General features: G+C 38.6%; 1 protein-coding gene across 6 annotated transcripts in view; it reads left to right on the top strand.

Moving 5' to 3' along the window:
- The window catches only part of NAV3 (neuron navigator 3), a 351685-nt gene that overhangs the window by 97436 nt on the left and 237108 nt on the right, over positions 1-17141 (top strand). For 4 of the 6 annotated variants that reach the window (XM_047788374.1, XM_047788373.1, XM_047788372.1 and 1 more), the window contains exons 2-3: positions 1868-1985; positions 2624-2676. In XM_047788374.1, coding sequence (XP_047644330.1) covers positions 1868-1985; positions 2624-2676 — 171 coding nt within the window. Of the gene's footprint in view, positions 1-1734; positions 1986-2623; positions 2677-17141 lie in introns of those variants that run through there. The other 2 variants (XM_047788376.1, XM_047788375.1) reach the window with 2 other exon arrangements.

The following is a 17141-nucleotide window of genomic DNA, read 5'->3' as shown; positions in this document are numbered from 1 at the left end:
AAACCTAGCATCCCCACTCTTAGGTTTTGGTCCTATAAAAAAAAAATACTAGTATGTAAGTGTGCAAAGATATGTGTATCAGATGTCTCTTGCAAGTTTAGAAACAAGAGAAACATTTGTAAATGAATTAAATATCCGTGAACACAGAGATTGATATTATGTATAATATAACATCAAAAGTAATGAGATAATGTCTGCTAAATGGTTTTAGAACCATTATTAAAATATCGTTACTTAAAATGTTGAGAAGAGTTCCCACTATGGTGAGTGGGTTAAGAATCCGGCTGCAGCAGCTCAGGTCGCTGCAGAGGAGTGGGTTCCATCCTTGGCCTTGTTCAGTGGATTGCAGAATCCAGCATAGGTCATAGCTGTGGCTGGGTTTCAGTCTCAGCCCCAGGAACTTCCATATGCTATGGGTGTGGCCATGAGAAAAAAAACAAAAAGTTGAGAAATTCAGTGATATGTAAAATTAAACTAGATTTGGTTAAACATTCTATTGTGTGTGTGTGTGATGCAGTGTCATATGGTGAAGAGTGTAGGGTAGAAAAAATGTCTACAACTATACCAAGTTATTCAAAAGTGGGTGGAGTTGCAAGTTGTGGGGAAACTTTCACTTCTCATTTTCTACAGTTATTTTATTTTTACAAAGGCGTATGTATTAGTTTTGTTAGAAGTTTTTGGAAAGATTCCTTTACAATTTGCTTGGCCCTCAGTGCTCATGACTGCAAGACACAACTTACCTTTCCAGTCTGGTTTGTCCAAATTTCAGGCATCCTGCCTTATTTATACAGTTAACTACTGTGCCCTTGATTCCTCTGCTCCTCTGCCTTTCTGGATCTTGTACCCTCTGTGGGGAAAGGCCTTCCTTTCCCTTCTTATCTGCAGGTTCTATTATGTTCCCAGTTCTAATCCCAGGGCTTCTGGAACTCATTTTTATGTGTCTATTTCGTAGTTAATTTTCCTCCTCTATTTCTCATTTCAAATTTTGCCTTCTACTACATTGCATATTGTAGTCTGCCTTGTAATAAACGCACTAATAGGTTCATAGGAGCCACTCATGAAGTTGAAGGCTTAATTTATTGCCTTACGATTCGATTACATCACATTGGTAAATACTGATAACATTTGAAAAATCAGTAACATATGATTTTTGTGAAATTTGGAACAGTTTGAGCTTTTTCCTTGTAATCTATCATAAGAGAGACACCTCCACGTGAGATCACCAACTTTCTGGCTCATAATCTCCTTCTCAATTCTGCATTGTAATTTCTATGTCATAACTGCATTTGCTTCCTCTCTTCTCTTACGCAAACACATTTCACGAGGCTGAAATGGGAGGTGACAGTCCAAATGAAATATCTTAGGAATTTGTAATTATTTCATAAAATGATGCCAAAATATTGTCACATACAGTATCTCATATGACAAACTTAATCACGTCGTCCAGAGAAACACATATTTTTACAGTAAGATTCCCGTATAAATGAGTCCAGGTGGCTTCCTTTTATAAGAACAGACAGGGTTATTTTCCATGTGATAGAACCAGGACAGAGTGAGTGAAAATTCGAACTCATTTGCAAACGGGAGCTTCCTCGGTAGTCATCCAGGAAGGGAGTTTTGCTGTGTCACAAGTGCCTAGTCCCCGGTTTTGAAAGAGAGTGAGTCATCCCCCTTTGAAACAAGAGATAAGTGGGGGAAAGAGCTGTTTAAAAATTATTTTACAACTATTTCCTTTTGAGCTATGACTTCTTGCACTGGAATGTGATCCAGAATAACTTCCCTTTGAATCCAACATTTGTCTTAAGCATTTTTATTGCCTCTCTTTTCCCTCGGCCCATCTCAATCCTTCCCTCCCTCTGTTCAACAGATTTACACGGACTGGGCCAACCACTACCTAGCGAAATCGGGCCACAAGCGACTGATCAAGGATTTGCAACAAGACATTGCAGATGGAGTCCTGCTGGCTGAAATCATCCAGATCATTGGTAAGACCTGCCTCGGAGAGCGTCCAGGAGAGTCTCTGCCCCCTCCCATTTGGGTAAAATACAGTTTGAGTCGAGGTGCATCTGAGCTGGGTCCATGTGTCTCCGAGGTTAATGCAGCTCTCCCCGTGATTTAATTAAAAATGTTTATGTGAGAATGTTTGAAAAAGGCCGTTTGGCCATACTTAGCAATGGCTGGAACTGTATCTTTCCATACACTGAATTGTCAGAAGGGAACGCCTCATTAAACCATATGTCTCCCATGTGTGCGTTTCGTTAGCTGCAGCAACTCACACACTCTGAGATTCCTTGAAACTGTATCCTGATCCAGCAGGGACAATTGTGAAAGGTTTCATGTCAGCAGTCATTTGGCACAGGCTAAAGAATTAGCAACAACTTCCTTCTCACTCACTTTTTTTTTTTGCCTGATTTGTGCATATGGACTTGGCGGCTGCTAACAAGTGTGTCCTCTTACACGCGGCTTGGGAGACAGAGTGAATGTAGCAGCAGCATTTTGCTTGGTGTGTTTTTGTTTGTTTTTGTTTTTGTTTTTCCCTTAGTCTCCTTTTGTGTGTGTTTCACTTCATGGCTTAAGCATGTCGTTCTTTTTTTCTCTCTTTTATTTTATTTCTTGGCTTTAGCAAATGAAAAAGTTGAAGATATCAATGGATGTCCTAGGAGTCAATCTCAGATGGTAAGAATCATGTTTATTCTGAATATAATGCTCTTTTCACTTCCAGAGTTAACTGCATTTATTAATGGGCTAGAAATTTCTTTTGCATGTCTTCCTGCTTGTGTAGGAACCATTTGATCACGTGCTATCATATGTTTTTCTTTGGGTGCAGTTTATGAAGAGGTGAGGGCGTCAGTATGGTGGAATATGTATGACTCCTCAGTAACGCATCTCCAGATGTTTTATCAGAACCTTGTTGGTTTTTTTTTTTTTTTTCCTGATGTGTGAATAATTTAACGCTGGGCTTGGTGGCAATAAATCCCCTTTCCAATTTTAAGTGGAGCCTTTTTGTCTGAACAACTGGTTTGGAGAACAGAACTTGCCGTGTGCATTTTAAAAATATATAAATAGTATTTTCTTTTCTCATAACAAAGTCCAATGTAAACACATGGACTCTTCAGCACTTTTGGAAATAACTCTAAAGGCAGGGGGCTGGAAATGTGCTGAGCAGAGATTAACCAGGAGATATGATTCATAGCCTTTTCCAGAAAGTTGTCGATCTAGAGGTCTGTGTCTCCTCCAGCCCTCTCTTTTCTTTACCAGTTGGAAAACCTTAGAGTTTTACAATAAAATAATAGATTGATAAGCTGCTGGGGTAAAAAGTCACCCCTTTCTTAATTAAATAGCCGAACTTAGTTTTATAGGACAACATGAAATCAAAATGCTTTAACCAAAGTTTTGTCAGCAGATACAATCAGGAATGATAGACAAAGTCCACAGATGAGGTTTCCTCCCAAACTCTTTTTAAAATAAAATAGGCATTTTAAATAAAAATAATGAGTTCTTAATTGACAGAGATTGGAAGAATGAAAAAAAAAACTCTTTTGACTTACTGACCTGCCTTACTTAATGTCAGAAAACTGAAATCCAAAATAATAAAAGGAATTTATTTTTAAAGAGTCATTAACTAGGCGTGTGGGATGTGTATGCATGCGTGTGTATGTGTGTGTGTGTGTGTGTGTGTGTGTGTGTGTGTTTAAGCACTCTAAGGACCTATTACAGTGTCATGAACTCTGTGTCGCTGTTGTGAAAAAAATCACTCTAAAGAAAGATTCTCTGTAAAACACCTCAGTTTTAAGGAAACTTCCTGATCTAATTACTCTGAGCACAAAGACAACTCTATAAAAATTAATTATAGTTGTTTCCTGACATTTTACTGAAAGCAAATTATACCTTCCGACTTTGCAGCAATAAAAGCTACATAATGTTGGGGAAGGCATGTAACTTTGCTGAGCCTCAGCGTCTCATCTGCAGAATGAACCCTAATTAGGATATGGTAATAATGTAATTGCATGCATTCTTTACTAGCTAACCGATATGGAAATGCAGGAAAGTATTGCTACAAACTTAATAAAGAGCACAGCCATAGACTCGTGAACACCCGTTCAAAGATTTTTAGGGCTTTAAATGTAAAAGCGCCGACATCCGTGAATATCATGCGTTATGTTTCTCAACCCCAACACGTTTGTTTTACTTCCATTATTTCAACCATAAAGAGATGCTGGATGCTTAAACTTTTACTTCCTGTGCTGTCATTCCATTTTGATTCTGGTTGCAGAGAATTCAATAAATAGCCAAGCAAATACTTTATGGCAGACAGTAAACAAACACACGGACACACCTCCCAAGCTAGTAACTGTGAAAGAGGTGGAGTCTCTAGACGTTTGTATGAAACATCTGTGCCAAAGAGTCTCTGAATCTGTGAAAATATTCCTGTGAGTATCAGACTCTTAATTTTTTATTATTCCCTCTTCCTTCGTAGCCCCCCTCCCAAGTGTCATGTAACATCTAGTATACATTTTGGTGTTTGTTTTTTATTTTAAAAACTCAGAAAAACCAAAACCTGAGACCCGCCAATATTAGGAGAAAGGTAGTTTTTCCAGCTAAAAAGTTTATTTAGAATTACACTGAAATTTTGAGGAAGAATGACTCATCACCTACTCTTTTCAAAGTACTTGAATTTTTAACCTGAACTTGACAGGCCTTCAATCTGGTGATTCAGAAGATACATATGACACACATGTAACTTTTTCGGTTGAATTATTTTTGCCCCTGTTCTTAGGAATTGGCATTGATACCATGTTATTAATGAGTAAAAATTCCAGATTGTCACTGAGACAAGAAAGTAGCAGGGAGATGTGCGATTGCAGGACCAGGCTTATAAATGTCCGTATCTATTCCAAACAGGATGCTGCCTGTGTCTTTCTTGAGTGAGAACCAGGCAGTGCGCGGCGAGTGACAGGGAGCACTGTCCTTACCCGTAGGACGACTTGGCCAGTTCTTGTGTGTATCTTATTTTCACCATCTTCGATGGGTGTTTATATTTAATAACAGAAGGTAAGGTGAGACTAGGTCTGCTACTGTTTCTACCCACCAAGTATCTTTCTTTTTAATGGCAAACTCGGTAGTACTTATTGGATTATTTTAAGCCTTTAAGAATAGAAGTTCTTGTGTGGTATGAATCTACAGTGTATGGATGAATTAATGGCCAGCTCGTTCCTACGTAGGCAGTATTAACTGAACACATAAAGCACCAGGTGTAGAGACCCTTTGCAGATAAGAGGAACAAATCTTCAAATAAGTAATAGCAACAGTGTTGTATAAGGAAGAACAAAAGAACTGTGAAGGAAGTGAGCTCCGTGTGTTCCAGGAAGAGAAGACCACTGTGGCTTGAGGGCAGTGAGAGGTGTTTAAGGGGACCTTGGAAGCCTGATGATGTCGCGCCAAAGAAGGGAGTTTGTGCGTTGCTCTAGGTTGATTGCGAAGCTTTTGGAAGACTTTTAAATCTGGCCAATGCTATGATCTGATGCAAATATTTAGAAAGATCACCCTGGGTGCTTCCTCAGGATTGTAGAATACTGAAGTATTGTCTTTAGTTGGATGAGGGAGATGCAACATACAGGGAATATGAAATGGCCCCTGATTTTTTTGGCCTGAATGAGTAAATAGTTACCATTAAACAAAATTTTTTTTTTGAGGGCGTAAACAGGCTTAAAGGCACATGCGGAAGATGACAAATTGATATTTTGACAAGTAGGATGCGATGTACGCAATCAGAACATGGAGCGGGAGGTGACTGGAGGCAATTAGGCCTGTGTTTCTAGAGGTCAGAAGTACGGTGTTAGTTAGAATCTACCTAGTGTGGCTCCGTGGACAAGGATGAGCTGTACCAGTGGCCTGTGTAAAGTCAGAAAGGAAGAAAGCTGAGGTTCTCACGTTGGGGAATAGCAACCTGTATGTGATGAGCAGAGGTATAAAAGTTAGAAACGGGTGAAACGTGTGGGAAGAGAGAAGCCCAGTATTGAACCAGCAGATGTGGATTGCTCATCCTCAGGCTAACTCTGGTAGCTTAAGCCGTAGTGTATATTTGGATTAATCCCATGGGACAGGGCGAAGTAAGATGAGCAGAATGCGGTATATGCTGTCAGATACTGTATAGCTAATGAGTTGGTGAACTGGAAGGAGGACAGTTTAGCTCTGCTGATTAGACAGGCATTAAGGACCTGTATGTAAATAGCTTCTGTAGGGTGATGGTAGGTTCAAGAGTAACTGAGAGATGCAGATATGCATTGAGTCTTGAATAATCTTTCTAGGAGTTAACCTGTTGAAGGAATAATGAAAATATATATCATTTGAAAGGAAGGCAGAGTGAGGGAAGTTTTCCCAAGTGGGAAGGTAGGCATCAGAAGAAGAAGCAGTAAGAAGGGAGGAGAATCCAGAGGAATAAGGAGACAAGTGACAGTGCCAAATCCTCAAAGACATTGCAGGGAGAAAATGGGACGTCTGAGTGGAAGACGTGATATTAGAAGAGAGTGGGGATACATTTTCCTTTGTCTCATGTCATAGGGTAGACATGATTGCTTCGAGAGGCGAGTATTGGAAAGTGGGTTTCACAGAAATTGAAGAATCCAAATCAGTATGATAATGACTTTAGAATATTAGATGATATTAATGTGCTCCTTTCCATGTCATTCTCTAATAGCTACCTTATAAAGAAAAATTTTGATTATAGTATTTTATAACAGATAAAAACATCAACATTGATAAAATTCGATTATCATTGACTCAGGAGCACACACTGAAGAAAAATATGAGCTTGTCTTTACAGCAATTTATTGGCACAGTTATTTCGAGGTTTTGATTTGTACTCTTAAGTTTCAGCTGCTATCTATTGCTATCATTCCTTAATAAGCTTGAGACTAAACTCATCCTGAAGGAAACAGAACTAAGTTTGTAGGAGCTTATTCAGCACTATATTTAACCTCCTCCAAAGATGAAGTTACTAATATGGATGGCACCTGTTAAGTAATTTCGAGGTGGGTGGTATCAGAATTCAGAATATATGCTGCATGCCACAACTTTGGTGAGATTACATGAGGAAATAAATGAGTAAACTATAAATACCAGGAATGTCCAGAATGCCCCGCAGATTAAAAATAGCAGAAAAAAATGCCCAACATGTATTTGAAAGGCAGAGGCACAAGTGCAAATTTCTAAGACAAAAATGCAAGACATGTAAGGGAAAAGTTGTTTCGAATAGAAATTTATTTTAAAATAGCCCATTAGAGCACTTGGCCAGTTAGCTCAGTTCGCCAGAGTGTGGTGCTGATAAGGCGGACCTTTATAATTAGTCATCTTTACAAATGCATGGAGGGATTAGGAGATCTGGTTATGTGAAATAGTCGCAAGACAAGAGTTATTAGACAGGACTTGGGGCCGAGCTGAGGACCTGGCAGATGTGCTTCGCAGCCTGCCTTTCTCTTCACTGGCTCCTCCTCTTATCTCGCTCTAGTGGCTCCACTGCGTTTCAGCCACAATCTTCTGCCTTATTTTCTATCACAGCATATTGTTTAAAATCAGCTGATATGAGGATTTTTGGAATGCGTGTGCTTCTCACCCTTTTTTCTTCCTAGAAGGTGACAAAATAGCTTTTAGTCTTGCCTGAATTCTCTGATTCCATGTTCTACAAGGTTGTAGCTGCCACAACAGTTACCATTCTAGATTTCGCAGGCATCTTTATTCCCTTTCTATGGTTTATAGTTGTCTGGGCAGTGAACCTGTTCTCCATTTAAAAAAGAAAAAGTATCCCATTCTTTTATCAGCATGCCGTCCTTTAAGTTTTAATTCTTCCAGCCACTGCTTGTTAGTGCTACTCTTCTCAAGAGTCTATTTAGGTAAGATAAGAAGACGAGGTTCCTAACCAAATAGGGAAGAGATAAAATATTGGAATGCTCTAAAGGTTTAATAAGATCTTATAAATGGCGCACTGCAGGATTCTAGCACCATGACTCACAGGAGTGGGATATTTGCTAAGCTAGTCCATTCACATGATCCCCTGCCATTTTGAAACTGTTCATCTTCTGGAATGTCGAGAAAGAGATAGCCTAATGAAGACAAATGCTTTCCACAAATATAGCTCTGATTTCTAAAGAAATACTAACTGAAAATCCCTACTCTGTCATTTCCTTAATGATTTCATTATTTTTACTTAGGCTCAAACTTCAGAAGAATAAGCATAAACTACAAGTATTAGGAAATGTATATTAACTTACTGGAATAGCGCCCTGATGATTTTTAAACTGAGGTTGTCTCTAGAAGTTACTGTGAACAGTAGTAATTTAAAATTCAAGCGCAATAACTGAAATAACATGGAGTGCTGAGAGTGTGGCATGCTGAAGGACAGTGGTCCCTGGAAGTCTGATTCTGAGTAGATGACCCAGGAAAAAGGATTCAATAACTGCTCAGAGTCTTCACTCATTTCTGCAGGGAGGAAATTAGACTGACCAGCTCTGAAGTGCATTGGAACTCTGGCTTGCTAGACTGATTTGACAAAACACCAAAGACCATGGCTTCTGTTCAATACTTCCTCTGAGAGATACACTTGGGGATTTAATCTTTACAGCTTTTTAGAACTACCTTCATAGTAAGATAGAGGTACTTCCTAAAATATGCTAAGATCAACTGACAACAAAAAAATAGCAGCAGGAAAATTATATTTTTCTGAGTTATGTATTCTGCCATTCAGAAATTAAATAAATGCTGAATATACAAGAATGCTTTTCTACATTAACTTAATATTATAGAATAAATAGTATACCTATTTTTCTTATGAGTGTCAATATTTAAATTGGTTTTCACCATTAGTAGGACAAACAGAAATAGAAGTTAAGTAACAAATTTTGGATTGGATTCCAGATTCCACAAATAACTAATTTTTCTTTTTGGAGACAAGATAAGAATATTTCTGTTCTTATAACTAATTAGTAAGCTTTTTATATGTACATATAAAAACCATTGCAAATGTACTTGGTATTTTTACTATATATTTAAATATCAACCACTTTCTTAAAGATTTAGAATATGCTTATCCTAATAGTTTTGACTTAAAATGTTGTAAATTTTTCTCACTGATGAGCCAGTGTCCCAGTAAACACAAGATATGGTCACAGTATTAGAAAACATGTTTTGTAGCATTCTTTCATAATTTTAGTTTTTATTATCTTCAATAGTCTATTTTTTAAAAAGAACTAACTGCTCCATTTTTTATTCCCTTTCTTGAAATTAATAGAAAAATACTACTTTTAAGGCTGAGTAGTAAAATATATGAAATAAGAGTTTTTAAAACCCTCGTTCAGAAAACCGCATACTAAGATATGAGGCCATTTTAATTATGACCTGTGATATTCTTAGCTTAAAAATGTATGATGATTGAGCAGGATTTTTAAAAAGTCCTTCCATAGAACAGAGAGAGGAAATGAGGAACTCCTGTGCCCCTGATCTCGGTGTAATCATTTGAGAAGTTTATCTTTGATAAGATAAATTATTTGAAAACCAGTAGGTACCCAGTCTACCTGCTTTATGATATTAAATTTAAATGATTTTAATATGAATTTAACTGATCTGTGTGGATGGTCACAGTCAAAAATTCATAATATATGTGATTACACTTTAAAAAAAATCATTTTGGCCGCTTGATTTGTATGAGCCATGTTTCAAGTGCAAAAAAATATTGTGCAATCATCTCACAGAAATAGCAAATTTTAGAGCTGGACCTGTGAGTTCAGCCACAGCAGCACGAACTCACCAGTCGATTGCATGCACCCGTCTTTATCCAGTACCTTCCTAGATGCTCTTCCTGCTGTTTTTCATTGGGTCATTGTAGCAAACCTACAAAAGAACTTGTCTTGTTGAGGCTTTCTGTGTCCCTTTTGAGAAAGTGGAGGAACCAGGGTTTGGTCTCATGTCTGAGTCGGGGCCAAGTTGTTTTAAACTTATGAACAAACGCATTTAACGAAATAAGGCCTGGGATTCAAGTCTTGAGATGTTGACCTCTTCCTCTTCCCCTCTTCTCCCAGCTCCCACTCCCCCTCCAACACCTTCTTTAACCCTTGGGACCTTCCCCCTCTCTCCCTTCCTCCAACGCCCAATAGCAGTAAGCACCTTTTCTTTAATACGATGCTTCTTTTTTCCATCTAAGGCAGGAATATAAGCTTGGTTAGGTTGGGAGAGGCTGGCGGCTTGTGAGATAAACAGTGGTTCATAGATTTTAAGGTGAAATTACACAGTTGGAACATAATTATTTATGACATGTAACTTTAGTCCTGTATATAAATAGATATGTTTATATCTATTAAACTTAGATATTCAAGTTTAGAATAGTTTTACAACTTCATAACTTCATAATAAAAGAGTAAGATTCCTTGTTTGGTTTGTCCTCTTAAACAAACCGAGGAACAGGAATTTATTAAAAACGACAGAGTATGTTTCTAGGTGAGTGAGTACAGATGCACTATTTTATAATTTTATAACACTTCATATTGACAACTGTAGCTTATAATGAAGATTTCGTATCGTAGATAATTGGCAGTTAATACTGAATGATATTCATTATCCTCTAATCACCGAGTCAGTTAAAGCAGTATATAGATGGAGTTCCCACTGTGGTACAGTGGGTTAAGAACCTGACAGCAGTGGTTTGGGTTGCTGTGGGGGTGCAGATTCGATCCCCTCCCCTGCCCAGATTCAATCCCTGGCCCAGGAACTTCCATTTGCTTCTGTTGCAGCCATTTAAAAAACAAAAAACAAAAAACAAAAAAACAGAAAAAACAGTATATGGAAATTTGAACAAAAATATTTTTATCTGATAAAGTCCTAATAAATTTTCCATAGCAATACCCTTCTCTAGCTGTCTGTATATCTAGTCACACACACACTTCTGCTATATATGTGTTTTTAGAAACCATTTCTATTGTGAAAGATATATGCAGGCACACACACACACACACACAGACGAATATACACATACACCTAGTATGGAGCTAAGCTTTTTACAAACGTCCTTAATTCTCACTTAATATATTATGTGTAAACCGCTTTCATTCCCGTTTCACAGACATGGACGCTAAGGCTTCAGATTCTCAGTTTTTTTCTAACATTGTGTAAATTGCATAACTAGGATTTAAACTCAGATTTATTTGAGTGCAAACATTTAAATTATTACATTGCAGTGTTTAATTAATGATCTGACTGCTCGTCACCGACCAAACACAAAAGCAACCGAAGAGCTAAGGAGCTACTATCTTCTCCTTCTCCCACCGCACAAACTGCCTTGAAATAGGAAAAGGAAAACGCGAGACATAGTGTCGATGACACGAGGTCCCTGGCTAAACTGCGCCTTTCACCTCCCTTCTCCACACACTTAACAAATCAGAACTCAGAGAGCAGGGCCTGGAAACCCACATGCCTGCAGAAAACCAGTCCACCCTCAGGCTTGCTGAACGGCTGATGTCTACTGCTCTGCTGAGTAGAGAATGGTATTCGTTTCCTGTAGCATCTGTAACAAATCGTCATGGTCCTGGTGCTTAAAGCAGGAGAACTTTCTCTCATTTTTCTGGATGCCTGAAGTCTACAATTAGCAGCACAGGGCCAAAATCAAGGTTTTAGCAGTCCTGTGCTCCCTCCAGAGGCTGTAAGGCGAATCCACTCCTTGCCCATTCCAGCTTCGGGTGACCGCCAGGGTTCCTTGGCTTGCGGCCCCAGCATTCACTGTGTATGTTTACCTGCAAGGAAGCCAAAGTGTATTGGATGTCTGTGAAGTAATGCAGAAGTATTTAAACCTGTGAATTTAGGAAATTGACGGAATAAATAAGTGTTTGCGTCTTCTTTCTGTCACCTTCACAGTGTACACCGTCACCCCTGTATGCAACCAAATATTTAAGGAGCCCCTATCTGTGCCTGGCCATATTCCAACCGTCTGTCAATCAAGTAGAGAGCTTGAGTCAGCCACTGGAACTGCTTGCGTCAGAATGTAAATCGCAGTGGTAGGAAGTACAGTGTGGCAGAAATAGTGTGTTCACAGCAGACTGACAAGGTTGAGTTTGAATTATGGCTCTGCTCTTTATTAACTGTGTAAACTAATAAAACATATCCCTCTATGGACGGTCATAGTAATATCAGATTTACCAGAGTCTGTGGTGAACAAAAAGGGCTTTGCATTTGGAGTAAATAACATACATGCTGAAAACTCTGTGTGAATGTCCTTCCTGTCCTGGGTTGTGAAGTGGACAAGGAAGCGGTAGCTTCCAAACCATTTCCCTCTCGCTTCTTTTCTTGACATGTAGTATCCGGGTCTCAAAGTACAGCTTTTTCACCTAGCAGGCCACGAAAATATTTTATAAATGACATTTCAAAATGAAATACATAAAATAAACCTTTCAAAAGCTAGAGTGCAGTGCAGACAGTATGGGTCGAAATTGATTTGGAAACTCTAATCAATTGCCGGTCTGTAAACCTTGTGTGTACTGCATGGTCATATAAAATAGATGTCGTCAATGCAATACTGATTCCTTTGTTCTTTTGCTTAAAGCTCACCATTAGCTCCCTGAGCCGTAAGATTCAGCCCAGGCCCCTAGCAAGACGTGGCGGCTGTTGTTGCTCATCCAGCCCCAGTTTATCTCTGTGAGCTTGTCCTCTATGGCTGGATTTGCTAGATCTCAAGATTCTTGTTCCTAGAGCTCTTTCTGCCTGATCTTTCCTCCTACATAGTTTCTTAAAACCTGTCGAAGGCCACCAGCCTTTGGAGTGGCCTCTTGTCACATCAGTCAGCAGAGACGTTGTGGGGAAAGATTCAAGTGTGGTTTGACTCCATATCCCTGGCTTTTCTGGATTCCTTGCAAGTCCCTACACTTACGGTGTTTCTCAACCAGGAACAGTTCACACGTTACTCCTTCCTTGGGTTCACTTCATACCACATCCTGTTATTTGGTTAACCCTTCCTAACCTTTCAGGGACTAACTCAGGCTGCCCTTGAAGCAGAAAAACGTGGAAGTTAATGAAATGGGCTCTGGCTTTGACGTATTCTCTCTGTGTAACCTTGAGCATCTCAGTTTGATTCTCTGATCAAAATTGTGTCATTGCAAACATGCTATAGTTACAGCGGCTTCAGAAGATACCTTTGTAACCATGTTAGATTCTTGGTTACTAATGACTATATCCTTCCCTAGTCCTTTACCTCTGATGGTGAGTAGACTCTTCTGCATGCTTCTTTAGGGGTCTGTGTTTCTCTGATTATAACATTTGTTGCATTATGTTGGAATTATCGCTCTTATGAGCCTGTATTTTCAATGGCTTGGACATGTCTCCTTAAATAAATTATTATGTGAATGAATGAAAACAGGCATCTTAAAAATTTGAACAAATGCAAAAACGATTTCATTTTACTTTAATTCTCCAAAGAGATGTATAGTCATTCTGGATATATTTTAAAATCTTTGGCTAAAATCTATATAATCGAATTTTATAATAGCATGGGAGTTTGTGCAAACTGAGCCATCTTATGTATTTTCTTTGGTTAAAATCAAATGGCATTCATTTATGTAATGACACTAGTAGTGCATGTCTATCATGCAAATAGAATAGTTAATCAAAACTAGCACAGGGCACCAAAGAATTTACCATCCAGAGAGATGAAAGTTACATTTGGTTTATGTATGCTTCTCTTGTCTGGTTCACAAGAGAAGCACCTTCATACATGCCCTCACCAGGATGCTTTGTCTCTGTAGAGAGAACTCAGTCTTTGAAGTTTTATGCCTGCTCCCTGGTTTACAATTGTTTAACTTTTTTTTGTTATTGTTAGGATTTTTTATTTTTTCCATTATAGGTGATTTACAGTGTTCTGTCAATTTCCACTCTACAGCAACGTTAACTTTTTATAGTGTGGTGGTTTTAGGATCCCAGGGTGCATCAGAGGCTTTTCGATTCCGGCGACATTCAGCTCTGTAAACACAACTGCAGGAAGGGAAGGCTGTCATGGTCTGTTCTCAAGCATCCTTGTGACAGTTGTGCTCTGGGCTGCACTGATAGTCACGCCTGCTCCTCCTTTTGAAGCTTGTCTAAACTTATCCTTGGTGTCAGAATGGCATTTCTTCAGTGAAGCTTTCCCCAGATCCCCAGTGAAAACTAATAAATCCATTCTCTTCACTGTCATATAGCCTATCCTTTATCATTTTCTTTTGGAAGAGTATGCCTTGTGTTATGGTGATATATGAATCTCTTCTTGTCTCTTCAGCTGTTTTACAAGCTCACAAAGGCAGAGACTTTATAATTCATTTGTTTTCATATTCTTTAACTGTCTAGCAGGGCTCTTTGCCCAAAATAAACAGTCAGTAGTTGCTGAATGAAGTTATCACTCATTGCCAAGTGTTGGTGCCATGCTTAACACTTCATCTCAAACTCTGAGAATGATATTAATCATGCTCAGAATTTAATTTCCATTAAATATCCATAACTGAAAGCGAAAGAATAGGCAAGGGATCGTTTCGTTAATATGTGAAGATGCCTCCTTCCAGTTCCACTTTCTAAAATGGGTTGTACCAGTTTTGTAGTAAAATGAAAGCTTGGGAGGCACCAAACATGCAAGTTCATGCTTAGGAGCCTCGGAATGAGCTGTGCCAATTAAAACACTATATTTCTTGGAATAGTATATTCAGCACCGAAATGAATAAATACACGTTTTTCCAATACACATTCTAACCATGTTGATTGTGTTGAGAAAACATATTGACACCCTGGCTTTAAAACATCTGAAGATACAAGTACACTGTTAACTGTCTTGAGTTTGCACAAGCGACGATAATAAAACTCCTATTTTCCTCATTTGAAACTCAATTAGCGATTTAACAATTAGCCACATTCATATTTAGCAACTTCATATGGGTCAAGATAAATGTACAGTTATGAAATTAAACAAACAAATTTCTGGGGGTGGTAGAAAATATTGGAAAAAAATGAATACTCTGTAGAAAAGAATAGTGGCTCTATCTTAAAATTTATATCTGTAGCACTGAGCACAATTCCAGGCATAAAATAAGTGTAGTAGATGTTTGATGAATGAATAAATGAACGGTTTGACTTACAGAAAATAAGCAAAATTAAGTGGCAGTGCTTTAAGATACTAATATTAATTGTATAATTAGAAACTACTCATATCTAAAAATATGCATCAACTGAAATTAGTTTGGTGTCTTCAACAAAGAAAATATGCACACTGGAGTTCCCTTTGTGGCTCAGCAGGTTACAAACCGGATAGTGTGCATGAGTATATGGGTTCGATTCCTGGCCTCCCTGAGTGGGTGGAGGATCTGGCTTTGCCATAAGCTGCAGCATAGGTCACAGATGAAGCTCAGATCCTGCGTTGCTGTGGCTGTGGTGTAGGCCAGCAGCTACGGCTCCAATTAGACCCCTAGCCCAGGAACTTACATGTGCTGCAGTTGTGGCTCTTAAAAGAAAAGAAAATCTATATAGTGGTCAACGTACATCTTTACTCTAGAAGAACTGTGTTTTTGCTTAGGCTATTATTTTGACATTAAGTATTCATATACTATCCAAAAGCCTAAAGGCTCACTGTGCCCAAAATTTTGAAACTTTTGACAGCATTGACTGGGTCTAGAACTTAGAATCTCTTGGTTGTATTTTCACTATACAGGCAGTATTTTATAGTTATTTATCCATGCTTAAATTTAGCAGAAAAAAGAGGCAGTGTAGGTGTTCCATAACAATAAAATGTAAGCAGTAAATAGAAGGCCCCCAAAATTGTACATGAGATAAAAAACAGGCATATAAAATTCCTGGGAGTGGTCCACGAGCTGCTGATTTGACTGAGCCGAATGAGAAGCGAGGTGCCCAAAGAATTGAGAGTGAATTTCTGGGTATTACTACTAGAAAGGAAGAGACATATTTTAATAGAAAGAGAATAAATGTAAAATATGTGACTTGGACAGGTTCGAGTAAACCAAAGAAAGTGCAACGCTGCAGTGTTAACGGGGCAATTTGTGCGTCCACATGGAGAGACCCTGAAGTTATATGCAGTTATTTTCTGTGAGGAGCGTAGATTGATTGTAGCCTTGGTCTCCAAGCATTGCTGCAAGTTGAAATTACCTGGGACTTTTGAAAGTTTTGCTAACTGGCTGCTCTCCATAGACATTCTGATTTAACTGATGGTAGTGTACCTTGGGCGTGCATAGATTTTTGAAGTTCTTTAGGCAATTCTAATGTGTAGCAGAGTTTAGAACTGGTGGCTTAAACGTTTGGGAAGCAGGTTTTATTCAGTGTGGATAATTCTCAGAAAATTTGCTGTAAGACCAAAAGCCAAAGAGGCTCTGATGCCATTTTATACCATCACCACCTGCTGTTAATAGCTGACATCATACTCATGGCTGCTTTTTTTCTGAGTTGATCATAGTTCTTCCTACATGCAGTGCACTGTGCTGTGCACATGTACAATTCCACTGGATCCTCTGAGCAAGAAGCTACATTATCTGATTCTCATCTCATTATTTCATTTGAAAAGGTAAGGTAAGATGATCTTTATGGACTCCACAGTGCTGAAAATTTTCATTATTTTTATTTTTCTTTTGAAATTGTTAAATTTTATTTATTTCTATCAATCCTGAAATATAATGGTGACAAGTTCCCTCTGCACATACTTTCAGTATTTGCGTCCTCATGTTTACTCAGCAGTATAGGATTTGACTAACCATTTGATGTTTCTGTTCTCAGAATTTGCCTTTTATCAGCCTATTTTAGTTTTCCAATGTCGTCATCATCTTCTCTCTCAATATAAAATATTTTCTTCCTTGACCTCACAAAAGTGAAAGACCAGAAGCTGGATTTGGGACCAAATGATGACAGAGCTTATAACCTAACTCTCTGTGTATTGTATGCATTCACCCATTTAGACAACAAAAATGCATGAAGAATCTACTTTGTGCCATGCATTGTATCAAGTACTGGGGATAGAAGGGTAAATGGGGGGGGGGATGCCAGATCCATCCCGGGGAGATGAGTGTGATGAGCTTCAGCGAGGAGAAGCCTAGGATGCTGCCCAAGTCTAAGCTGCCTTGGCAGATACACTGAATTTGCTTGTTAAT

This window comes from Phacochoerus africanus, chromosome 7 (assembly GCF_016906955.1).
Source record: "Phacochoerus africanus isolate WHEZ1 chromosome 7, ROS_Pafr_v1, whole genome shotgun sequence".
NCBI lineage: Eukaryota > Metazoa > Chordata > Mammalia > Artiodactyla > Suidae > Phacochoerus > Phacochoerus africanus.
Note: the sequence above shows the minus strand (reverse complement) of the source record. Positions and strands in the feature narration are given on the sequence as shown.